At 50.7% G+C, this 25,639-nt stretch overlaps 1 protein-coding gene across 4 annotated transcripts in view; it reads left to right on the top strand.

The window, feature by feature from the left end:
- Positions 1-25,639, top strand: part of SIDT1 (SID1 transmembrane family member 1) — a 96,681-nt gene that overhangs the window by 45,997 nt on the left and 25,045 nt on the right. For 2 of the 4 annotated variants that reach the window (XM_050932603.1, XM_050932594.1), the window contains exons 5-13: positions 621-722; positions 2,224-2,307; positions 3,947-4,040; positions 4,142-4,213; positions 4,647-4,740; positions 6,459-6,502; positions 23,660-23,731; positions 24,928-25,011; positions 25,313-25,461. In XM_050932603.1, coding sequence (XP_050788560.1) covers positions 621-722; positions 2,224-2,307; positions 3,947-4,040; positions 4,142-4,213; positions 4,647-4,740; positions 6,459-6,502; positions 23,660-23,731; positions 24,928-25,011; positions 25,313-25,461 — 795 coding nt within the window. The remainder of the gene's footprint in view (positions 1-620; positions 723-2,223; positions 2,308-3,946; positions 4,041-4,141; positions 4,214-4,646; positions 4,741-6,458; positions 6,503-23,659; positions 23,732-24,927; positions 25,012-25,312; positions 25,462-25,639) is intronic. The other 2 variants (XM_050932622.1, XM_050932612.1) reach the window with 1 other exon arrangement.

Below are 25,639 nucleotides of genomic sequence, written 5' to 3'. Positions count from 1 at the left end.
GGCACTACAGTTCTTCAAAGAAATGGGGAAAATGGTTAACATTGGCAAAGCTACCCTAATATCATTTTCAGAAATGGCGAAACAAATCTCACTGAAACTTAAAAGATCAGTCTGAGGAAAGTAGCAATCACTGAAATTTTTTTTGGCTAAGTCATAAACAGAGGAAAATGCTAGGCAATCACAATTATAGCCTACAGGCTTCCGTCTCTCCCCCCATATAACGGCATTATAAATAGTATAGAAACTGCTGGAGGCAACTGTTGCAAATTAAAACACTTTACTGTAAAATCCCACCTTTTAAAACATTAGCTGTTGGAGTATTATGATGAGCAGGAGTTATGCTGCAGCTCTGGTGCCATGGAGGTATCTGGGGTTAAACTCTGTGCATAGAGGGGCTGGTGCAGTCTGTATCTTTGGCCAGCCATTGTGAGGAGTACGAAGGCCTTTCAAAACACTTGAACTCCAAGTGACTAGTTGGACTGCAGAAGCCTTCCATGGCTGACATCTCAGCCTAGATACAAGGGGCTGTTCTGTTCTCTTGGGGATGTTATGGAGCCAGTGGCAGAGGGGCTCCTGAACTGTAATGCACGAAGGGAGCACTGATCCTGTTTTTTCTGCAGTATTTTCTGTACAAGTTCCCTCCAGATGTGGATTCCGTCATCATCAAGGTGGTATCTGAAACCGTCTATCCCTGTTCTGTTGTCTCCGTCCAGGATATTGTGGTAAGTCTAGAGAGGGGCAATGGCAGATGATCTAGAGGGTAGGCTCTGGGCATTGGTATCCTGCCTCCACACCATGTGTGATGTATTTCAACCCAGTAAATATATGAAGCCTCAGGGGGCAGTAGTGCAGAGTAACAATACAGGAGGAGCTTGAAGGGAGGTGAGGAGCCTGTGGAATGAATTCAGAAAAGCCTAGCTGTTGAGTTCTAAGTACCTCCTCAGGTGATATTTTTGCCAGTGTTAGTGAGGGCAGTGAGCAAGTTAATGATAATGGTCCCATCCCAAGGTCTGAAGGTGCTTTTCCTTGCCTGGAAGGTGGGACAGTACCATTCTCTCTCCATTTTACAGATGGGTAAATGGAGGCACAGAGAGATGACGTGACCTTTCTATAGTCACACAGCGAGTGGTGGCAGAACTGGGAGGCGATAGCAGAAATTCTGGCTCTCAGATTTGTGAATAAGTCACAGGATACCCCTATTTCTTCTTTCCCCTCATTCTCTTTCTCCATCTCTCTCCCTCTCCCAGTCTTCTCTGTTCACTGTTCCCCCCCCCCCTCTTACCTGACCCTTTCTCCTCCCTTTTTCCTCTGGCCCAATCTCCCTGCTCAGTCTTTTTTCTGAATTCTTGTTCATGCCCTCTGATCCTCTCCCATGACTGCCTCCTGCAGGTGGAATTTGCTGTTGCTCAGAGGCAGGAAGCAGCAGTACTGGCCACCTATTTCTTCTCCCTTCCTGCCCTGCTATGGAGGATGGAGAGGCACACTCAGAGAGAGGGAGCAGTGAATAGGAGAGGGAGAGGTGAAGGAAGCAGCCTTGAAACCCTGAGAGCCACCTCTAATAGCTGGGAGGAGGCGATGCAGTGGAAACAACAATCTTGGTCTGCAGCCCTGCTCATGAGTGGTCTTTCAAATGACACAACTGAGAGGCTGACAATGGGGGCAAACATGTGACTGTCACTCCACATAGCAGGTATAGAAAGGGGAAACATGGAGCCATGGGGTCTATCATGAGGAGGTTGGGGATAACAGGAAAATGAGGACCAAACCTAGACTCATAGTAGAGCAGCTGAGATTGCTATAACAAATGTCTTTTCCCCTCTGCTTTATTGAGGCTTTCAACTGAGAGATTCAGAGTAAATGACCTGGCTGTGCCACAAGCTGCAGCTCTGTTTGAAGCTGGGACCTTGCTGAGAGAGACCAGTTGAGCCCTGGCTGTGGCTGGTGTTCTCAGCACAGCTTCGCTAGCCCCTGAATGCTGCTGATGTTGCTGCCTATTGGACTCCAGGCAGGGCTCCTCCAGTGCTCTTCATGAAGCCCTGGTGGGGAGGTGAGGGGAAGATGACAAAGCCAACTCAAAGGCCCAAAGGAGTTTATTTTTATTAGGCTTAAGGGAGTTTTTTCCACACCAGGCCTATCGGGGAAAGCAAGTTCGTGCTCCTCCTGGCTCAGAAAATGCAGTTGGATTTTTCAATTTTTTTTTTACATTGCTTCTTCCTGTTTTAGTGCCCTGTGTATGATCTGGACCACAATGTGGAGTTTAATGGTGTTTACCAGTCCATGACAAAGCAAGCTGCCATCACTGTACAGGTGAAATGCTGATTTTGTCAGTGCTAATTTCCAGTGACTCTGCGTGCCTCCTCTCTGCTTAATCATTTCATCTGCGGGATACTGGTGCTCAAGATTAGGGGTACTTGCACTTCTGGATAGCATGGTCCACATCTTAATACAAATGAGGAGCCAGTTTCAGACTTGCCTCAAGCCACACAGCAGGTCAGTGGGAAAGCTGGTTTAGAAACAAGGAAGTCTCCCAAGGTCTAGATTTCCTTCTTATTTCTCTAAGAAATGACTGACTCCCTAGAATAGATTTTGTGTGCTTGATCCAGTCACATGCTGCTTTACCCATAAAAATAGGTCCCCTTTTTGCAATCTCAGCAGAAAGGCCACATACCAGAAATTCAGCCCAACTTCAGGCTTTTGAGCCTGCCAGCCACTGGCTCCAGGGTCTTCACATGTCACACTGTGTGGGCTGGTAGGGAAATCCAGACCTGCCCTCTACACTGAGTTCCAGCCCAGGGACCCTGTATGAAGCAGAGGAGATCTGTTTGTTCAGACCCTCTGCTGGATCCCTGGGCTGCTTCCTACTTTGACTAGCAGCTAGGCCTTCTTCACAGTAGGGTTGCCAGGCATCCAGTTTCTGACCAGAACGCCTGGTCGAAAATGGATCCTGGTGGCTCCGGTCAGCCCCGCTGACTGGGCCATTAGAAGTCCAGTTGGCAGCACAGTAGGGCTAAGGCAGGCTCCCTGCCTGCCCTGGCTCCATGTGGTTCCCTGAAGTACTTGGCATTTTCCTCCAGCTCCTAGGCGGAAGTGTGGCTGTGGGGGCACTGCATGCTGCCCCCACCCTGAGTACCAGCTCCACAGCTCCCATTGGCCAGGAACTGCTGCCAATGAGAGCTGTGGAGGCAGTGCCTGCGGATGGGGGAAGTGTGCAAAGCTGCCTGTCTGCCCCTCCACCCAGGAGCCGGAGAGAAATGCCAGCCACTTTTAGGAGCCGCCTGAAGTAACTGCCGCCCTGAGCCCAAACCCCGAGCCCCCTCCTGTCCTAACCCCTGCCCCAGTTTAAACCCCGTCCCACCCTCTAACTCTCTCCCAGAGCCTACACCCCTCACCTTCTCCTGAACCCCAACCCCCGTCCCACCCCCCGAGCCCCCTCCTGTGCCCAAACTCCCTCCCAGAATCCACACCCACTCCTGCACTGTAAACCCCCAGCCCCACACTGGAGCCCACACCCCCAGCTGGAGCCCTCACCTGCCCTGCACCCCAGCCCGGAGCCCCCCCACACTCTGAACCTCTCATTTCTGGCCCCACCCCAGAGCCCCAGCCCAGAGCCCATTCCCACACTCTGAACCCCTAATTTCTGGTCTCATCCCAGAGCCCACACCCCGTCTCACACCCCAACCCCCTGCCCAGTCCAGGGAAAAATGAGGTTCAAACCAGGGTGTGTCTTTATTAGGGGTTTGCTGTAGTGCAGTGGTTTTCAACCTGTGGTCTGCCGATCCTTAGAGGTCCGCAGACTATGTCTAAGTTTTCCAAAGGGATCTGCACCTTCATTCCAAATTCCAAACTACATTGAGTCCTTTAACTGGGATGGGAGAGGAGACTCCTCCTCTGCAGCCCTGTCCTCCCTCACTTTTCACAAGGCTCTCTCTTGTTTGTTTCTGTGCAGAAGAAGGACTTCCCAGGCGAGCAGTTCTTTGTTGTGTTTGTCATAAAGCCAGAGGACTATGCCTGTGGGGGCTCTGTGCCTTCCTCTATCAAGGGTAAGATGATCTAGGGGACTGGCAAACTGCACCACGGGGCGAACGAGTCCCAGCAGTGTTAAAGAATATGTTTCTGATCCAGTGCACCTTGTTTCTTACAGGAAAGGGCAATCACACCTGGAACCTACAACGAACGAAGAGCCTTCAAGTGACCGTTGTACCCTCTATTAAAGGTTAATGTCTCTCTGAGGTATGGTCCAGAATTGCTGGGCAGCTCCAAGGTGTTCCACTCTCGGCTTCTCTTATCAGGAGGTGTGGTAGGGACTAGTACAGGGGCACTCGGTGTGTGGGAGCGCCCAACTAATTCAGTCCCAGCAGGAGGCATAGCAAGGACTGGTATAGGGGTGTCAGCTAAGGGAATGTTCTTAACTATTCCTGCACCAGCCTTTTCCGGCAGGGAGGAAATGCTGGCTAGGAGCGGGATGGTGGCGCTTACAGTGACTGGAGTCCATGCAAACTGCGGCACTGGCAGTGGGAGACCCCCCCCCACCAGCTATTTCAGTCGCAGTCTCTACCAGCAAGAGGCGCTGTAGCAAGCAGGGCAGGGACGCTGTGAGTGGTCTGCTTTCCTGTAAGCTGACCCTCCTCCTGTTCTTCCTTCCTCAGAGTCTGACTATGTGCAAGCCATGCTCTTCAGTTTCCTGAGCTTCCTCTCCTTCTACCTGGGCTCGCTGGTCATCGCCTTTGTGCACTACGTCAGGTGGGTGAAGCAGATGGACAGTGACTACGTTCAGGCTACGCCTGTGGCTTTTTCTTCCTCAGCTGAAATGCCTCGCCCCGCAGTGAGCCAGGCGTCTGAGCCCAGCAGGCCAAGGGCATTCCTCGCAGGGCCGGCTCTAGCCATTTCGCCACCCCAAGCACGGCGGCACGCCGTGGGGGGCGCTGTGCCGCTCGCCGGTCCTGCGGCTCCGGTGGACCTCCCGCAGGCATGCCTGTGGATGCTCCACCGGAGCTGCGGGACCAGCGGACCCTCTGCAGGCACGCCTGTGGGAGGTCCACTGGAGCCGCCTGCTGCCTCCCGGTGAGCGGCAGAGCGCCCCCCGCTGCGTGCCGCTCCAAGCAGGAGCTTGGCGTGCTGGGGCCTGGAGCCGGCCCTGGTTCCTGGTCACCCAATGGGCTCTTCTGTGAGGGAGAAATGGGGGGTGTTTGGCACCCTGTGCCCCAGCCCGCAGGGAGAAAGGAAAGTGCCAGGGCACTAGAGAGACCCCAGGCATCTGCAGCATGTGTGTGCGTTGGTACTTACTCTGCCTGCACTCCCTTATGGGGCAAAGAAGAAACGTGACATAACCAGGACAGAGCAGAGGCCTCCAGGGCACCAGAGAGGCAAGGAACCTGTTAAATTGCCAGGCCAAGCCCCGCTCACAGCTCAGCAGTGCCTTGATTCCCCACTCCCCTGAGCTCCTGCCCTGCACTGAGGGGAGAGGCCTGCCATTGAGATGGTACCAGATGCTTCCTCCTGCTGCAGGTTGCTGTTGGAGAAAGGCCGAAGCTTCCTGCAGCCTCTCTCAGCCAACCCAATGGTGGCTTTTTCCTCCCCTTTTTCTGCTGCTTGCGGGCAGTGGGATCAGAAGCTGTGGGCTATGTCTCCTTGGAGTGGCTGGTGTGTACTCTCATCCCTGCCCGCCGTTGCAGCCCTTGGGGGCGAGTGAGGCAGGAGGGGTGATACTACCCTGAAGAAGCTCCCAGCAGCGAGACTCCTTGTGCCAGTTGCCCTAGCAGCACGTGGCATGATTGTAAAGTGGTGCTGGACAAGGAACCCCAGTGTGTCAGCAGTTACGGAAGCTGCCGGCTCAGGCAGTGATTCAAGTGAAGCGTATCTTCTGTTCCAGGACATAAGGGCTCAGCAGGGAGGAATCTTCTTCCCCACCCCATGCCAAGCATTGCACAATTGGCCAGGTGCATTGGGGGTTGGTTAAACCTTACTCTCAAGTACCTGGTGCTGGCCACTGCCAGAAAACAGGATGAACTCTCTGGATCCTGTCCAGTAACTTCCGCGAACCCTACCTCCTGTGTACTACACTGATTCAGATCCCTTGCAAGCCATGTGGATTCCAGAGTGTGGGAAGCTGGGCTGTGGAAAGCAGATAGGTGGGTTTTCCCAGTAAAAAGGACGGGAGGGTAGAGTGTGCCATATTAAATCGCATCACTGGTCTGACTGTGGCCAGTAGCTGACGCATCAGAGAAAAGTGAACCCTTTTGTAGATTGGATCTGTCTGTTAGGCATTGCTGGAAGTGGAGATCTAGATAGCAGAAGGCTGGGGTTTGCATTTCCCAGCCCTGAACACTTATTTGTTTTCTAAAGCATTTTACACAGTGCTGCTGTCTTGCTTTTGAGATGCTACTGCAAAGACTGGCATAGCGGCTGAAGTCTGGAGGGTTTGTTGAGTTTTCAGGAGCACTGTCTGTGCTTGTTTTCAGGGTTCAGAGGAAGACTTCTGCTGGGAGATACAGTCCTGATGATGGTAAGCATCTCATAAACTGTGCAAAAACATCAAGAGGTAGAGAATGCCGTGACGCTCTCTTCCTGGGCAGAACAGCAGCTTTTCCCTGCTACCTTCAGTGAATTTCAAACCTCTCCTTGTCCACTCACCCCAGGATCTTTTTTTAATTGTGCATTTTAGTGCTGGAGTTCTCTATTGAGCTATATAACCCTGCCCTGGACAAACGAGTTCTAGGGAGTTAATTTCTCATGAGACATACAAAGGGCATTCCATCCATGGGGCTGATGCCGGGGAAGGGGTGGGGCACTTAGTGCTGTTTGTGATGGTTTTGTGAGGCGGACCCTTGTCCGCTATGAACAGGGCTATACAATACCCATTTTAAACAGAGGAATCTCGAGTGGGCGGGAGCTCTATTGATTTGTGTTTTACAGATTTGGATTATTAAAATGCACAAAACACAGATTAATGTTCATAACTGCCTGGCTGAGTCACCTGTCTAAGCAAGTATATTCCGTTGCTCATACTATCCACAGGAATGTTTCTTTTGGACTGAAATGTGTCCTGCCCAATCTAAGCTTCGGGTCAATTTTTTTTTTTAAAAGGCAGGGTTTATAGAGTTCAAGGAGCGAATGACTAATTCAGTTAGCACCGCATCGTCGCTTGTGGTGTTTACTTTGATATTAGGTCTTGTTTACTTTACATGAACATGCTCCAGAATTGTATGTTGTAAAAGCATGACTGCATCGTAGAGGTCATTAAGGGGAGATGGTGGTTTCAGCAGGTGGGTGTAGGGAAGGGTAGGGTAGGGTGACCAGATAACAAGTGTGAAAAATCGGGACACTTTTTATGAGTGTGAGTGTGTGGGGGTAGGGTGTAGTTGCGTATATAAGACAAAGCCTCTAATATTGGGAGGTTTTGTTGCTCTAGCATGGGGGCATGGGGTTACTGGTTCCTGGAGAGATATGGGAGGCTATGTCTGAATGTTTAGTGCCTAGGAGGAAGTTGAAGGTTTAGTCACAAGGGAGAATGCATCTCCTTCCTTTCATCTCCACCCCTAGGAGGGGAGAAGAATTATATTTTGACAGTGGGAGGTGCTTGAATATCCAGCTTCCCACCCCAGCAACCACCTACCCACTTTCCCCTGCTCTAATATTTACCACTAGCTAAGCACAGTCATGTAACTGGAATGAAATAGTAAACAACAACATAAATTGGCATTATTAGGGATTTGAATTAATTATTAGATGAATGAGGGTGATTCACTTCTCAGAGCTAACAGTTCAGGCTGAAGGCTGACTGCATGCAGCATTGCTTTAACTCTGGTCCTGTGTGAAAGGTTTTCTCTTCACAACCATGAGGGCAGGAAATATGTGTTAAATGGGAACTCAGGTTCTAAAGTTCTGTGGCGGGGGTAGCTTCTGCTGCAATACGGTAGAACATATGGGGGGACTATAAGCCTCTGGAGTTGAGAATGAATGTGCCCATATCCAGGTGGAATTCAGAGGTAGAATGGAATCCATCCAGGGCCTGGCAGGGGATATCCAGATGGTTGCAGAAGGGATCTTTTTCTGAGCACAAGAAGTCAGGACCTCAGCAGGGTGAAGGAGCATCTTCCAAGAAGGTGAAGCCTGGGGCAATATTTCCTTGTGCTCCCTGTGTTGGTGCCAGATTTCTGGAGACCAGTTAGCTGTTCCAGAGGAGGCAGATGCTCAGAGCATCCGATGCACAGCCACCTTAGTACAGGAGAGGAAAGACAAATGCTGCTCCAGACACTTCCAGCAAGGCCATGGGCTACAGAAGCTGCCCTTAGCCTAAAGGTGGAGGTTTGAGACTGGGCTCCCTGGAAGAGAGGATCAGCTGGATAAAAGACTGTGATCAGACGTGCCCTCAGCCTCACTCAGCCATTTGGTGCTCTTGCTCGCTCGCTCTCATATTACGGGAACTGCCCTTCTCAGTTCTCTCATCCATAGGTTTCCTCCCCCACCCTGGATGACTTACCCCTCCCCTGTTACTCTGCTTCACCTCACCTCAAATGCCCAGCACTACCTGCCCCTCTCCCATTGCCACTCCCCTACCCCTGCTCAGCCTCCCCACACCCCTTTTCTGCTCCCCTTTTCTCCCTCCCCTGTGCAGCGTAGTCAGGGGGAATGAACACAAGAGTGGGAGGCTGAAGGTCCCAAGTTCTCAGCCTGGCTCTTCCACTGACTCACTGTGTGGCTTTGGGCAAGTCACTTCATCTCTCTGTGCGTTTACCTATCTAGGTCTCCTTGTGCCTCTCAGGGCTATGTCATTAGTTAGTGTCTGCACAGCACTCTGAACACTTTAAAATGTTAAGTATTCCTATTCCTCCCTCCCTCTGTCTGGAATGCCCTGCCCCCCGCTCAGCTCCCCTCTCTGGCCCTCTGTCAGTCAGAATACCAAGCCCCTCCTGGCCTGCCCTCAGTTGCCCCCACCCCTTGGAATTTCCCATGATTCTCTTTTGCCCTGCTCCTTTCTCTTGCTCCTCAGAATACACCCCACTCCTCTCTCCCTCCCTCTGGAATAGCCCTTGCCCATCCATCTTCCCACCTGAGAATGCCACGTATCCCTGTTCGCACTACTTGTCTCTCTTGTCACCCCTCTCTCCTCCCCATCTCTTGAATATCCTGCTACCCAGTCTGTGTCCTTGTTCTCCTTTCCCTTGTGTTCTACGATGCCTTCCTTCTGAGCTGCGCTTTATGCTTGGGCCCCTCCCTTTCCCTCCTCCCTCTCAAACTTTGTTGAAGGAGAAGAGAGCTGGAGGAACCAGTTGCTCTATCCTGTCACAAAGTGCACCACACCCAATAAAGCAAACACTTGCCCAAAGAGCAAACTGGCATCTCCAGAGCTGACTCACATCTGCTCCAGGAAGTGGGGCTTGAAATAGGTAGGTGAATTTAAAGCAGCACTGTCTGCTTCTCTCTCTCCTGCCTGGAGGTGCCCCAGTCTGTCCCACTCTCACAAAGACTCGCTGCCTTGTACACACAGTATCAGTTACCATCAACTAGAGGTGGAAAGTGGGAAGTTCAAAGCACAGTCTAAATTTAGAGAGGAGTGACCCCGTGTGACTGAGGAAAGACTTCCTCAAGCGACCAGGAGCCACAAAAAATTACTGCTCAAAAAGTGATGAGGACAAACTGTTCCCATCTGTAGAGAAAGGATGGCATCTTGCTAGGTAGCAGATCAGGAATGGACAGGGAATCAACCCCCAAATGCAGTGCCTAGCCATACCCTGGACAGGATCGTACCTACCTGTGACAAATACTGTAGAAGCCTGTTTCTTTAACACTGTTATGGTATAATTCCCCACTCTGAACCTTAGCGTCTAAAAGATGGAGTACCAGCATGAATTCCTGTAAGCTCAATTACCAGCTTAGTACTTGTAGCGCTGCCACCAACCAGGAATTCCAGTGCCTGGTACACTCTGGTCCCCCCAAAACCTTGCCTGGGGACCCCCAAGACCCAGACCCTCTGGATCTTAACACAAGGAAAGAAAACCCTTTCCCTTACCGTTGCCTCTCCCAGGCTTCCCCTCCCTGGGTTACCCTGGAAGATCACTGTGATTCAAACTCCTTGAATCTTTAAACAGAGAGGAAAATTCACCTTTCCCCCTCCTTCCTTCTCCCCCTCCCAGACTCTCCCTGAGAGAGAAAGTAATCCTAACACAGAGAGAAATTAACCTTTCTCTCCCCCTTCCCTCCTTTCTCCCCACCAAGTCCCTAGTGAATCCAGACCCCGTCCCCTGGGGTCTCATCAGAGTAAGAAAACAATCAGGTTCTTAAACAAGAAAAGCTTTTAATTAAAGAAAGAAAAAACAGTAAAAATTATCTTTGTAAATTTAAGATGGAATATGTTACAGGGTCTTTCAGCTATAGACACTGGGAATACCCTCCCAGCCTAAGTATTCAAGTACAAATTAAAATCCTTTTAGCCAAATACACATTTGAACTCCTCCCAGCCAAATACACATTTGCAAATAAAGAAAACAAACATAAGCCTAACTCGCCTTATTTACCTAGTACTCACTATTCTTAACTTATAAGAGCCTGTATCGGAGAGATTGGAGAGAAACCTGGTTGCATGTCTGGTCCCTCTGAGCCCCCAGAGTGAACAACCACCAAAAACTAACAGCACACACAAAAACTTCCCTCCCTCAAGATTTGAAAGTATCCTGTTCCCTGATTGGTCCTCTGGACAGGTGACAGCCAGGCTCACTGATCTTGTTAACCCTTTACAGGCAAAAGAGATATGAAGTACTTCTGTTCTATTAACTCTTACTTATCTGTTTATGACACGCCCCCCAAATCGCTGACAGTGTGGAACCACACTGGCAGTGATTTTTCCCTAGAACTCTAGAATAAACAGATCAATAAACACATGCACCCTTACATATGCTACTAATTATGTACAACTACAAGATTCTTCACATTGTAAGGACAATTTTTAACCAGTTGATTTTGGGAAACTTTCACGGGAGAGTGCATCAACTCCTTGATCTGTCGCCGCTGCAGACGTTCCAGGGCTGTGGAGAGGGTCACCTCTTCCATGCCACCGTCACTTTTCCCTTCATTGTAGACACTGTCAGGCCACTCAGCGTTATCTCCTCCCTGGGCTGTAAACTGACAAACCTGTAAGTCTCTGGAATAAAAGGGCTTGAGAGAATTAACATGGTACACTCTGGGCTTTAGGGAGGAATTGGGAAATGCTATGAGGTAATTAACAGCTCCCAGGCGCTCTTGGACTGTGAATGGCCCTTCCCATGATGCTTCCATCTTATGGGCCTGTTGCGCCTTCAAGACTGTAACCTGGTCTCCTACCTTGAAGGAACGCTCTCTGGTATGTCTATCATACCAGGCCTTTTGCTCTTTTTGAGCATCCTTTAGGTTTTCTTTAGCGAGGGCTAAAGAGTGTCAGAGGGTGTTTTGTAGGTTGCTTACAAAGTCCAGAATGTTAGTTCCTGGAGAGGGTGTAAACCCCTTCCATTGCTGCTTCACCAACTGTAATGGCCCTTTAACCTCGTGGCCATACACAAGCTCAAACAGTGAAAACCCTAAACTGAGATGTGGTACAGCCCTGTAGGCAAAGAGCAACTGCTGCAACACTAGGTCCCAGTCATTGGAGTGTTCATTCATAAATTTACGTATCAGGCCCCCAAAGTTCCATTAAACCTTTCCACCAGGCCATTGGTTTGAGGGTGGTATGGGGTGGCAACTAAGTGATTCACCCCATGAGTCTCCCACAGTTCTTTCATGGTCCCGGGCAGGAAATTAGTCCCTGAATCCGTAAGGATGTCGGACGGCCAACCTACCCTGGCAAAAATGTCTGTTAGGGCCTGGCACACAGTTTTAGCCCTGGTGTTGCCTAGAGCTACTGCTTCCGGCCATCGGGTAGCAAAGTCCACGAAAGTCAGTATGTACCGCTTTCCTCTGGGGGTCTTTTTTTGGGAAAGGACCCAGAATATCCACAGCTACTCTCTGAAATGGGACCTCAATTATGGGAAGTGGCTGGAGAGGGGCCTTGACCTGGTCTTGGGGCTTTCCCACTTTTTGGCACACCTCACAAGACCGGACATACTTGGCAACATCCTTGCCCATCCCCTCCCAGTGGAAGGACTTCCTCAACCAGTCTTTGGTTCTGTTCACCCCAGCATGGCCACTGGGATGATCATGGGCTAAGATTAAGAGCTTCCCCCAGTATTTAGTTGGAACCACCAACTGTTTTTGTGGATGCCAGTCTTCCCAGTGTCCACCAGAAAGAGTCTCCTTATATAAAAGCCCTTGTTCTATAACAAACCGGGATCTGTTAAAAGAGCTGAGAGGCGGTGGGGTGCTCCGTGCCGCCGCCCAAGCTTTCTGAAGGCTGTCATCTGCTTCCTGCTCAGTCTGGAACTGTTTCCTGGAGGCTGGAGACACCAGTTCTTCCTTAGACTGTGGACTTGGGCTTGGTCCCTCAGGAAGCGATGTAGGTAATGGGGTTGTTTCCATGGCTGGTGAACCGCTCTCCGCTGGTGCACCAGGTGGTGTTTCAGGCTCTGGCTGAGCCTCTTGGGTCTGCTGCTTCTGCCAGTTCAGGCTCGCTGGCGCCCTCTGGCGTTGGGGTTGAAGATGCATTTGCAAGCGCTGGCGTCAGTGCTGGCAATGGTTCTGCTGCTGGTTGCGTTTCCAGGTCCCGGTCTGGGACTGGAGGTACTGTGGCTGTTGCAGTCATTGGCAGGGGATCTGTGTCCACTACCTCTGTCTGGGTCTCTGCTAACACAGACGGGGCCCCTGTGGACGGTTCAGGAACAGGGATGGGTCTGGAAGCTTGCCTGGCTTGGCTGCGTGTAACCATTCCCACCCTCTTGGCCCACTTTACCTGGTTGGCCAAGTCTTCCCCCAGTAGCATGGGGATGTGATAATTGTCATAGACTGCAAAAGTCCACATTCCTGACCAGCCTTTGTATTGGACAGGCAGTTTAGCTGTAGGCAAGTCTACAGCTTGTGACATGAAGGGGTAAATTGTCACTTGGACCTTTGGGTTGATGAATTTGGGGTCCACTAAGGATTGGTGTATAGCTGACACTTGTGCCCCCATGTCTCTCCACGCGATAACCTTCTTTCGGCCCACTCTCAAAATTTCCCTTCTCTCCGAGGGTATTTGAGAGGCATCTGGACCTGGTGATCTTTGGAGGGATGGAGATATAATGAACTGCACTCGGTTGGGGTTCTTGGGGCAGTTGGCCTTTATATGTCCCAGTTCATTACACTTGAAGAATCGCCCAGCTAACTGGTTACTGGGCCGAGGTGGGTTACTGGAGATTGGTGAGGTGAGAGAATAGGAAGTCGGTGGCTTTCCTGGGGTTGCAGGTGGGGTCTTGGGTTGTCCTCGGATATAGGGTTTATTGTCGGTGTGACGCCTGTGATATTCGCTCCCCTTGATAGTAGCTTTTTTCTTTTCTGCCACTTCCATCCATCTGGCTCCAATCTCCCCTGCCTCAGTTACAGTTTTGGGCTTCCCATCTAGGATGTACCTTTCTATTTCCTCAGGAACACCCTCTAAGAACTGCTCCAATTGTATTAGGAGGTGCATGTCGTCCAGAGATTTAACATTGGCTCCTGATATCCAGGCATTATAATTCTTTCCAATGTAGTAGGCGTGTTGGGTGAATGACACCTCTGGTTTCCACCTTAGGGCTCTGAACCTCCGACGGGCATGCTCAGGTGTTAGCCCCATTCTGATTCTGGCCTTGGTTTGAAAAAGTTTATAATCGTTCATGTTCTCCTTAGGCATTTCAGCCGCCACCTCTGCTAGGGGTCCACTGAGCAGTGGCCTCAGCTCTATCATGTACTGGTCTTCAGAGATGTTGTACCCATGGCAGGTCCTTTCAAATTTTTCTAGGAAGGCCTCAGTGTCATCACCTGCCTTGTAGGTGGGACATTTCTTGGGATGTGGAACAATAACTGGAGAAAGGTTGTTAGGGTTGGCTGTGTTATTCTGTTTAGCCCGTGCTAATTCCAGTTCATGCTTTCTCTCTCTTTTCCCTCTCTTCCCTCTCTCTTTCCCACTCTTTTTTTCTTTTATCTCCAGCTCTCTCCTATGGGCAGCCTCTCTTTCTCTTTCTCTCAGCTCCATCTCTTTTTGTTTTATTTCTAGTTCTTGTAGTTTCTTTTCCGTGTCTTGCCTGTGGTCTGCGTCTTTGATTTGTCTCTCTGCATCCAGTCTTGTCCGTTCCTTTTTCAGGGTGTCCTTGGTAGTCATGGTTTCTGCTTTCTTGTGTTGGGGCGCCCTCTGGTGTTTACTGCTTGAAATGCTGCTTTTCTGCTGCCTTCTTCGGGTTGCTTAGCAACAGAGTCTTTCTTTTAACTCCTCCTACCTAGTATTTTGAATCTATAAGAACCTGTATCAGGGAGATTGGAGAGAAACCTGGTTGCACGTCTGGTCCCTCTGAGCCCCCCGAGTGAACAACCACCAAAAACTAGCAGCACACACACAAACTTCCCTCCCTCAAGATTTGAAAGTATCCTGTCCCCTGATTGGTCCTCTGGTCAGGTGACAGCCAGGCTCACTGATCTTGTTAACCCTTTAGGCAAAAGAGATATGAAGTACTTCTGGTCTATTAACTCTTACTTATCTGTTTATGACAAACACTCTGGCACTCATGCTATTATAATAACTTGTCCTGCCAGTCAAGTGTCATTGAGTGGAAGGGTTTCTTGTGCCTATGTTTATGCACCCCTGCACACATGTACACCATGCAGTATTCCAGGAGTTCTCAAACTGGGGATTGGGACCCCTCAGGGGGTTGCGAGGTTATTACATGGGGGGTCATGAGCTGTCAGCCTCCACCCCAAACCCCGCTTTGCTTCCAGCATTTATAATGGGGTTGAATATATTTAAAAAGTGTTTTTTAATGTATGAGGGGGAGTGTCTCACTCAGAGGCTTGCTATGTGAAAGGGGTCACCAGTACAAAAGTCTGAGAATTACTGCTTCATGCCTTCTGCGCTGCATGGTCCATTTCAGAAATTCATTCAAGCTGGACAATGTTCCATTAGCAATAAGAAAATAAAGGAGAAAATGACAGTGCCAGCTCCCAGCCACAGCTTAATGGACAAAAGTTGGTGTGTTAGTGCAGAGTAATGAAGTGAGTCCTGGCAAAGTGAGATCTTTTGATGGTGTAGAGCCTGGGAGGACCTGGCTCTCTATGTCCGTCACCGTTAGAAATCATGGAAACAAGTAGCCAGAAGTGAGCATGCTTTTTTTTTTTGTATATATATCTCCTTCCGCTGAAGCCTTAGGGATAGCCACAACTGAAGATGGGACATTGGGCAGAGTGGGTCACAGGGCCGGCTTTAGGCCGATTTGCTCGATTCCTGGGAATCGGGCCCCGCGCCTAAGAGGGCCCCGCGCTTTAGGCACCTTTTAAATTTTTTTACTTACCCTGACTGCGCTCTCCTCCAGGGTCTTCCATGGCCCCGCTCCCCTGACCAAAGCGCCTGCTGGAGCGTGGCTGCCCCACAGCCCCATTCTCTCAGCTGGAGCTCTGACCAGAGCGCCGCAAGCCCCGCGGCCCCACTCTCCTGGCTGGAGCTCCGGCCGGAGCGCGACAAGCCCCGCCGCCCTGGCTGGAGCTCCGGCCGGAGCGCGACAAGCCCTGCCGCCCCGGCTGGAGCTCCGGCCAGAGCGCAACAAGCCCCGCGGCCCCGCTCTCCTGGCTGGAGCTCCGGCCGGAGCGTGACAAGCCCTGCCGCCCCGGCTGGAGCTCCGGCCAGAGCGCTGCAAGCCCTGTGGCCCCGCTCTCCTGGCTGGAGCTCTGTCATAAACAGATAGCTAAGGGTTAATGTCTCTTTCATCTGGAAAGGAGTAACCTGAAACACCTGACCAGAGGACCAATCAGGAAACAAGACTTTTTCAAATCTGGGTGGAGGGAAGTTTTGGGGTGCGAGTTCTTTGTTCTTTGTCTTGTGTCTGTGCCCTCTCGGCTCTGAGAGTGATCTTTGTTTCCTGGCTTTCTAATCTTCTGTTTCCAAGTTGTAAGTACAAAGATAGTAAGACAATAGGTTTATATTGTTTTTTTGTATTTACATGTGTGTAGTTGCTGGAGTGTTTTGAATTGTATTCTTTTTGGATAAGGCTGTTTATTCATTTTTCTTTTAAGCAATTGACCCTGTATATTTTCACCGTTATACAGAGACTATTTTTAATGTACTTTTTTCTTTTTATAAAGCTTTCTTTTTAAGACCTGTTGGAGTTTTTCTTTAGTGGGGACTCCAGAGAATTGAGTCTGCAGCTCACCAGGGAATTGGTGGGAGGAAGAAGTCAGGGGGAAAATCTCTTTGTGTTAGATTTACTAAGCCTGACTTTGCATACCCTCTGGGTAAGGGGGAAGAGAGATTAGCTCTCTCGGTACTTGTGTTTCCAGGACTGGAAGCAGGGAATCTCCTAGGGTCGTCCAGGGAGGGGAGCCTGGGAGGAAGTAACCAGGAAACAAGGGGAGGGGGTTATTTCCCTTTGTTGTAAGACTCAAGGCATCTGAGTCTGGGGGTCCCTCAGGGAAGGTTTTGGGGAGACCACAGTGAGCTAGGCACTGTATAAATCCCTGGCTGGTGGCAGCGTTATCAGGTCCAAGCTGGTAACTAAGCTTGGAGGTTTTCATGCTAACACCCATATTTTGGACGCTAAGGTCCAGATCTGGGAAAAAATGTTATGACATGGTGGCACAGCGGTGTGGATAGATAGAAGAATCCAGAAGCCAGTAGAAATATTATTTTCTTTTTCTCTGCTAGAGCTTTTAAGCAGAGAGAAACAGTTTGGTTTTAAAAGGAACCAGAGAGAATTTTTTTTTCTGCTCTCTCTTGCAGTTTTTGGCTTGCATATTAAGCAAGGAACCATTAAGGAACTATTAAGGGTCTTTTGTTATACTATAGCACTCCGATTGACAGTCAAGTACCCAGCACAATACACATGCAAATAAAGTGGTTTTTCTGGTTTATGACAAGCTCCGGCTGGAGCGCGGCAAGCCCCGTGCCCCCAGCTGGAGCTCCGGGCCCTTTAAATAGCCCCCAGAGCCCTGGGATAGCGGGGGGCTTGGGGGCTTTTAAAAGGGCCGGGGCTCCAGCTGCCTCTGCTGCACCCCCTGCCCTACCCGCACCAGCCCCACCCCCCGCTGCCTGCAGCCAGCTCTGCACCCCCTGGCCACAGCCAGCCCCTACCAAACCCCCTGCCCTGTCTCCAGCCAACCCCTGCCATACACCCCTTCCCACACCAGCCCTGCACTGCCCGCCCTGCCCTGTCTCCAGCCAACCCCTGCTGCACCCCCCTGCCTGAAGCCAGCCAGTCCCATACTCTTGTCTCCAGCCCTGCCAACCCCTGCTGCACCCCCCTGTGGCCCTGCCTGAAGCCAGCCTGCCCCACACTCCCCTGTCTCCAGCCAGCCCTGCACCCCTTGCCCCGCCTGCAGCCAGACCCTACCTCCAGTCAGCCCCTGCCCTGCCTCAAACCAGCCCCATGTCCACTGCTGCCCTGCAGTTCCGAGGCCAGTAACCTGCACACCTGCTTCAATGAGGGGGGCAGGAAACAGTGGGGACCCACACATGTGCACACCCCCAGGGAGTGGTTGGGACCCACACATGTGAAACGGCAGTCATTAATAACCAATCAACAGCATATATGATGCAATGTACATAATATACAATTTTATTATTTATATAGTTATGGAAAGTAAATAATACATGGAAGAAATGGAAGGCTTTTTTTAACACTTTTTTCTTTTTAAGTCGTCCCTGCCAGGGCCCTGCTGAAAGTGTTAGAATTGGGCCTCGCACTTCCTAAAGCCAGCCCTGGTGGGTCAATGCCCTGAGGTAGCACCCAGCATTCTCTCTCTCTCTCTGTCTCTCACGGACTGGGCTGGCTGGCTCTTGCTCACAGCATGTGGGTCTAAGTAGTCCCCTATGTGCGGTCAGGATGGAATTTCCCCCCCAGGTCAGATTGTCAGGGACATTTTTGCCTTCCTCTGCAGTGTGTGGATGGGTCACTTGCCAGGGTTGTCTGAGTATCTCTCATTTGATCATTCCCTGCCATTGCAGACGCCTCAGGTGCTGCTGCACCTCTGTCCCTCCTATTCTCTGCCTGTGGCCCATAGTAGTCTAGTCTTCTGTAGGTGGTTGTACTTTGGTCTCATTTCAGGTGTTGGGTTTAGTGGGTAGGAGCTGGGTGGTGTTGGTGGCCTGTGACATACGGGAAGTCACACTACATCATTGGGTGGTCATGCTCCCTTCTGGCCTTAAACTCTGACTGTAGATCATGTTTCAGGCCCTTATATACTGTGGTAGAAAAACCTAGCTAGGTTTTCAAGAAGACGTCCAGCACCTAGACTTGCCAGTACAAGGAGCAATAGCCCCTTGCTGGAGAGAACCTGGTGCCTCTGTATTAGGATAAAATGTATCAGCTTTGCACACTGGTTGTCCAAAGGATGGGTGTAACTGGCTGACTGGACTCATTCAGTTTGACTTTGCTGTGTGTAAATTGGTGCTGCAGCCCATGTGTGGCTTCACTGGGTCTTTTCAGCTGCATAATGTGTATCCAAATGAGATGAGTGAGGGGCGAAAAAAGCTCACAATCTAGTGTGGCAAAGTACCTGCTTCTCCTCAGCAGGCTCAGTCCTTTTTAGCCTTGGAGACACAGGCTTGGGCAAAGCAAAATCCTTCCAGGTCGCACAGGGTCTGGCTGATCCCTCTTTCAGCCTGTCCCTTGTGCAGGTTTTCTCCCCTTCTGGGCACAGAATGCAGTCTTCCTTGCTGGAAGGGTTCACAGCCTTGCTGCACCTAACTTGCTGGCAGCTCCTCTGCTTCTCTCACTCTCCCCCCTACTTCCATGCCAGAGAGGGTTTACAAAGGTCTCCAGCAGTTGGGGCCAGCTGAACCTAATTAGTTTCCTAGTAACTCCTTTTCCAGCTGAACCTTATTTCCCCATGGCTATCTCTCATCAGTGGATAGGGAGAGGTCTTTTAACCCCCCTGGGACTAATTACTACACCAACCATTGTAGCCATTTGTCCTGGGTTTGCCACATATCCCCCCACCCCCTCCACTCAACTCTACGGGGTTGGGCTACTTGGGTCGGAAAGCAATGCACCCTCAACAGGCCATCTGCATTGCCATGTTGGGTTCCAGACTTATGTCATACTGTGAAGTGGAAGGGTTGAAGACACAGAAACCATCTTGTTACTCTCATGTTTTTGTCCTTGTTTTGGTGCATCCACTGCAAAGGGGCATGGTCTGTGACCAGGGTAAACCTCTGTCCAAGTAAATAGTAGTGGAGGCTTTCTATGGCCCATTTTACTGCCAGGCATTCCTTCTCCACTATGGCATATTTCCATTCCCTAGGTAGGAGCTTCCTACTGAGGAAGAGGACGGAGTGTTAGTCATCTCCGACCATTTGTGAAAGCACTGCCCCCAGCCCTACTTCAGAGGTGTCTGTTTGTAGGATAAACTCCTTCCACCAGTCTGGGGCTACTAGTACGGGGTCTGTGCACAGGGCCTTCCTTAGATCCGCAAAAGTGGCTTCGGCTGCAGCAGACCATTTTACTATGTCTGGGCCCCGAGCTTTGGTTAGGTCCATTAATGGGCATGCCCTGGTGGCGAAGTGGGGAATGAACCGCCTATAGTACCCCACTAGTCCCAGGAATGCTCTGACCTGTTTTTTCTGGAGTGGTCAGGGCTACTTCTGAATAGCTTCTAACTTGTTGACCTGGGGCTTCACCACGCCCCTCCCCACTATATACCCAAGGTACTTGGCCTCAGCTAACCCGATCGAACATTTGGAGAGATTTGCAGTCAGTCCTGCCTTCCTCAGGGTGCTCCATGGCCGCTGCTACCTTCTCCATGTGCATCTCCCAGTCGGGGCTATATATGATGATGTCGTCAAGATAGGCTGCCACATACTTTCCATGGGGTCATAACAGTTTGTCCATGAGCCGTTGGAAAGTAGCGTGGGCCCCATGCAACCCAAAAGGGAGAACAGTGTACTGATATAGTCCTTCTGGAGTTGCAAAGGCTGTCTTTTCCTTGTCGGCCTTGGCCAGGGGGATCTGCCAATAGCCCTTGGTAAAGTCAAGGGTAGACATAAACTGTGCCTTTCCCAATCTGTCAGTCAGCTCATCTATCCTGGGTATAGGGTATGCATCAAATCGGGATACCTCATTCAGCTTGCGGAAGTCATTGCAGAACCTCATACTGCCATCAGGCTTAGGCACTAAAACCACGGGACTGGACCATTGACTATGAGATTCTTCGATGACTCCTAAGGCCAGCATTTTCCTGACCTCTTTCCTAATCTCTTCTCTCTTGGCCTCTGGGATCCGGTATGGATTGACGTTCATCTTCACTCCAGGCTCTGTGAGGATGTGATGGTGAACCTTGGTAGTCCTGCCTGGCTTTTCCAAGAACATATCCTGGTTGCATTTGATCAGGTTGATCACTTCTGATCATTGTTCCGGAATCAACTCCGGGGATATTCCCACCAGGTCGGGCTCGTTGCTTTTAGGGGATGGTGCCCCCAGCGCAACCACCGGAGCTTCTCTATCCTGCCAAAGTTTCAGCAGATTTATATGGTAGATCTGCTCCAGCTTCCAGCGACCCGGCTGTTGGACCTTATAGTCGACTTCTCCTATAGCTTCTATTACCTCATATGGCCCCCGCCACCTGGCCAGGGGCTTGCTCTCCGCTGTGTGTATGAGCACCATCACCCAGTCCCCTACCTGGAACTTCTGGGTCATTGCTTGACGATTGTAGTACGTCCGTTGTGCCCCTTGGGCCTTCTCCATGTGTTCGTGCACAAGGGAGGCGACTCAGGCTATTCTGTCTTTCATCTGCAGCACATGTTCAACAACATTTCTCCCAGGGTTCGGCTGTTCTTCCCAGTCTTCTTTAGCCAGGTCCAGTATGCCCCTGGGGTGGCGACCATATAACAGCTTGAAGGGGGAGAATCCAGTGGAAGCCTGAGGAACCTTCCGTACAGCAAACAGCACATAAGGCAGCAGGGCGTCCCAGTCTTTCCCGTCACGACTAATCACTTTCCATAACATGTTTTTCAATGTCCTATTAAAATGTTTGACAAGGCCATCGGTCTGGGGATGGTAGACCGATGTTCTAAGGGTCCGTATGTGGAGCATTGTACATAAGTCCTTCATCAGTTTAGACACAAATGATGTCCCTTGGTCAGTCAGGATCTCCATAGGTATTCTTACTCTGGAAAAAAAATGGACTAATTCTTTGGCTCTGGTCTTGGACATGGTATTCCGTAGGGGTACGGCCTCAGGGTATTGGGTGGCATAATCTAGTACTACCCGAATGTACTGATGGCCCCGGGCTGACTTCTCCAATGGCCCTACTATGTCCATAGCTATTCGCTCAAATGGAACCTTGATAATTGGCAGAGGTACCAGAGGGGCCCTTAAGTGTGGTCGGGGCCCATGTATCTGGCATTCCAGACAAGAGGTACAATATCACCGGACTGCCGCATAAATGCCAGGCCAAAAAAACCTCTGAAGAATCCGATCAAGGGTCTTATCTACCCCTAGATGGGCCCCGAACAGATGACTGTGGGCCAGATCCATTACAGCCCTCTGATGCTTCCGGGGGACCAAGAGTTGTTCTTTGACTTGCTCTTGGATGCGGACTACTCTATATAGTAGATCCTTCTTAATCATATAATATGGCCCTGGGCCCTTAACTCTCCCCTCCACAGGGACCCCCATTTACCTTGACTACTACTTTACGAACATTGTGGTATATGGGATCATTGGCCTGATCCTGACCAAAATTCCCATGTGTGGTCCCCATTTGTCCAAATTCTGGGGGCTTTATGTCCGTCTCCCCCTCGGGGAAAGCCCCTGGGAACCAGGTCCAACGACAGGGTTGTTGATGGCCGACCCAGTCCCGCTGTCAGTTGAGCTCCTTCTTTCCCCTGCCAGCGTAGACTTCTGGTACTGGGTCAGGATCCTCGTCCCCCTCCTTTTATCTGCCCTCCGTTCCCTCTGAGTCTTCCTGGACTTCTCCAGTGGGGAGAAAAAATTCTGGCTAAACTCATGGAAGGCTGGGGGAGGGTCAACTATCTGGGCCACACCCAGGGTCATTATTTTCTTCTACCTCGTCCCCGGGAAGTCTTGTCCGATAAGGACAGGGTAGGGGAGTTTCAGAACTACTCCCACCGTCAACTTAGTGGGGTTTCCGAGAACTTCTATTCTTACGGGGATGGTTGGATAATAGTTGACAACCCCATGCACACAGGATATTTGCGTTTGGCCTGGGATAGTTGGTCCTTCCTGACCAGCTTCCCCAAGACTAATGTGATTGCACTTCCCGAGTCTATTAATGCTGTGGTCTCTATACCACTCATCTTAACGGGCCTAGTGTATCTATGAGGGACCATCCCACCCCTGATAAAACATGTGGCAAAGTACCTGCTTCTCCTCAGCAGGCTCAGTCCTTTTTAGCCTTGGAGACACAGGCTTGGGCAAAGCAAAATCCTTCCAGGTTGCACAGGGTCTGGCTGATCCCTCTCTCAGCCTGTCCCTTGTGCAGGTTTTCTCCCCTTCTGGGCACAGAATGCAGTCTTCCTTGCTGGAAGGGTTCAGATCCTTGCTGCACCTAACTTGCTGACAGCTTCTCTCACTCTCCCCCCTGCTTCCATGCCAGAGAGGGTTTACAAAGGTCTCCAGCAGTTGGGGCCAGCTGAACCTAATTAGTTCCCTGGTAACTCCTTTTCCAGCTGAACCTTATTTCCCCATGGCTATCTCTCCTCAGTGGCTAGAGAGAGGTCTTTTAACCTCCCTGGGACTAATTACTACCCCTTCCTTTGTAGCCATTTGTCCTGGGTTTGCCACACTAGGCTTGCACTTGTCACTGCTCCTTCATGATTTAGAGCCTCACAGATTTTCTTGCTTACGTTTTCCTCTGCCCCTTGCTAATATTGGCAATCTTGGGTCGTCCCTCCCTTTGCTTGCTGGCCAGCTTTGATAATGTGTTTCAGGAAGACCTGGAGAACCAAGTCAGATGAGGCTGTTATCTGAAAGGCAGCTTCCCCTGCCTCAACTCAGCAAATGTGGGTGGATTCTGAGTCTTAGGAGGCTGTCCCAGTGCTAGTGATGGGAGACAGTTGCCATCTTTGCTGGGAGCAGCTTGCTTTCACCTACTGTGGCTAAAAGAACATGGAGGGCTGAGGGCATGTGTGGCTTTTCCAGTGATAATCATGGGAATTAACTGCCATTTTGGGTGAGGGCAAAACGTTGTGAGACTGAAGGCAGAAATTCATGACTGCCATTGAGAACACCCCAAATCTCATGGAACTCATGCGAAAATTGCAGGAGTTGGCAATGCTGGAGTATGGAGGGAACAGGGAAGGGGCCAGGGCTTTGCCGCACTTCTGATTGGTGCTGAGTGGAATGAAGGGCAGGGATTTGTGGTTTATGATGCATCCTCTGCCAGAGAGCAGGGGGAGAGAAGGGGGCTATGGTTTGTCATGTGTGCTGTGGGCAGGGACGGAGGCCTATGTTTCACAGTAAACAGGACAAGGGTGTTGGATAGGTTGGGGGCTTCTCTTTGCACTAAGGAGCCTCCTCCATCAAGTCTCTCTCTTTTTAAAATGGGGTCTGAGCAGATCAAAGTCTCTTTGTATCTGTTGCAGGATCCGGGACTGTGGCTACCTCACATCCCATCACGACTGGCACCCCCGAGGGAAGCAGCTATGGAGCTATTGGTACGGAACACTCTGGAACCTGAGCATCAGGCACCTCCTAGCACCTGGGCTGCCTGGGCGGCTGCTTCTGGGGGAAGGAGCCAATCTGGTAGAAGGCCCCGACCTCTGCCATGGCCCCAAGATGTCTTATTGTCTGCAGAGGAGTCTCTGCCCCACTGGCTGCCTGCTGATTAGGAGATTGGGGCCACATAACCCCACTGCTTGTGGGGAAGGCGAGGAGCACAGAGCAATGAGTGGGCTGAGGGGAGGGAGTCCATGGCTTTAGGCAGCTCCTCTTCCCCCACGGTGGTTTTCCCTGGTTTTTTTTTTTGGCCACTATCAAGGCTGCAGGGAGCTGGGCTGTGAGTTCCTTCCTGCTGAGCCTGCCCAGGCGCCCTTGGAGGGGAGAGTGCTAACCAAATGCCATACTGCTCTCTCCAAGAATGCCCAGGCTCTGCAGCTCTGGGACCAAGACACAGGGGCCTGGGTCTCCTGCATGGTGGCGTAGATCAGGTCCAGGGGGCCTAGAAGCCTGAGGGTTTTGAACTGATGTTAGGGAAGAGAGTGGCTCTGTTTTCACACAGCAGTGTAGAATTTTTAATTCCTGCTCTAGGTGCTTAATGTGATTGCTACCCTGGCTCATTCCTGCACTAAGGACACACTCTCGCCCTTAAAATGGTACTCAGATTCCAGCCGGAAGATGTGTGATATCTGCTGGGAAAGAAAGTCAGAACCAGATGCTTATCTGGTGATGGGAATAACATGAGGGTTTGGGAAGTGGAGTAGAGTCAGGGCTTTCTTCTGGGATATATTCTGACCCAGATCTAACTCCAGATCCATGACACAAGACTCCCTACTCAAGTCGGGTTTTTTTTCTGCCCTTAAGACTATCTGGACAATTTAGAAGGGCCCCATAGGACTCTCAAACGAGTGAGCGAGCTGACATCACTCTCCCCTGCCTCTTCAACCACCACAATCCGCATGCTCAATCCACACTGCTGCCCTGAGCCTACGTGGGCAAAGAGCTGGCACACAACCTGGGCAAACACAACACAAGATACAGGTGAGGCCTATTGGTCCCGAAGCTGGTGATGCTGTGCATGGGACCATTCATGTTCCCATCTGCTTCAGGAAACACACAGCGGCTGGGGTCTGACCCTCTCCCCTTGTTGGAGGATTTAATTTTCTTCTCTTTTTTGTTTTAAAACCTCTTTTAGAAAAGCTTGACATGCAAACTCTATCTTCAGGGCAGTACTCAGAGGCCACTGCTAACACCAGGCAGAATGCCGCAGCCTTTACTGGTTAGTACATCTCAGATTCATGATCTCACAGGGGCCTGGCTAGCTGGAAGTAGCGAACATTATGGAAATGAAAGAGAGAGAGCGGGAAAATGCTAGGAAGAGCAGAGGGGTGGACTACGAGTGTCCTAGATCAGAATCTTGTGGGAATTCCCACATAGGGCAACAACCATCTACCAACCTATTCCTTGGTCTGTGTATGCTGCGTTCCTCCATCAGAAGCTCCTGGTATGGTGAACACTCCCTTGTTTCTGTGTACAGAGGGACTTACCCTTTACCATGAACCTTCCTGCCTCATTTCCAGATGAGTCAAGCTCCAGTGGTGGCCGGCAGTTATCGTCCCCGGAGCGTGGGCACCCACATGGTTCTGACACAGACAGCTCTGTGGAGGAGGAGAGCGATTTTGACACCATGCCCGAAATTGAAAGTGATAAGAATGTCATCCGCACTAAGGTATGACTGGTGTCGTGTCCTTGTGCTAAGCACTGCGTGGTGGGGTCAGCTATGTGATTCCAGCCATTATTGCTGGTCACATCTCTCTTTTTAACTGTGCTCTTTCAAGGGCACATTAATGGCCTTCATCTGATTAATGTATTTAATAATCCTCCAAGGCCCAGAAAGTTTTCCCAGA

The sequence above is a fragment of the Gopherus flavomarginatus genome, chromosome 1 (assembly GCF_025201925.1).
Source record: "Gopherus flavomarginatus isolate rGopFla2 chromosome 1, rGopFla2.mat.asm, whole genome shotgun sequence".
Lineage (NCBI taxonomy): Eukaryota > Metazoa > Chordata > Testudines > Testudinidae > Gopherus > Gopherus flavomarginatus.
The sequence above is the reverse complement of the archived record's forward strand: the minus strand, read 5'-3'. Positions and strand labels throughout refer to the sequence as shown.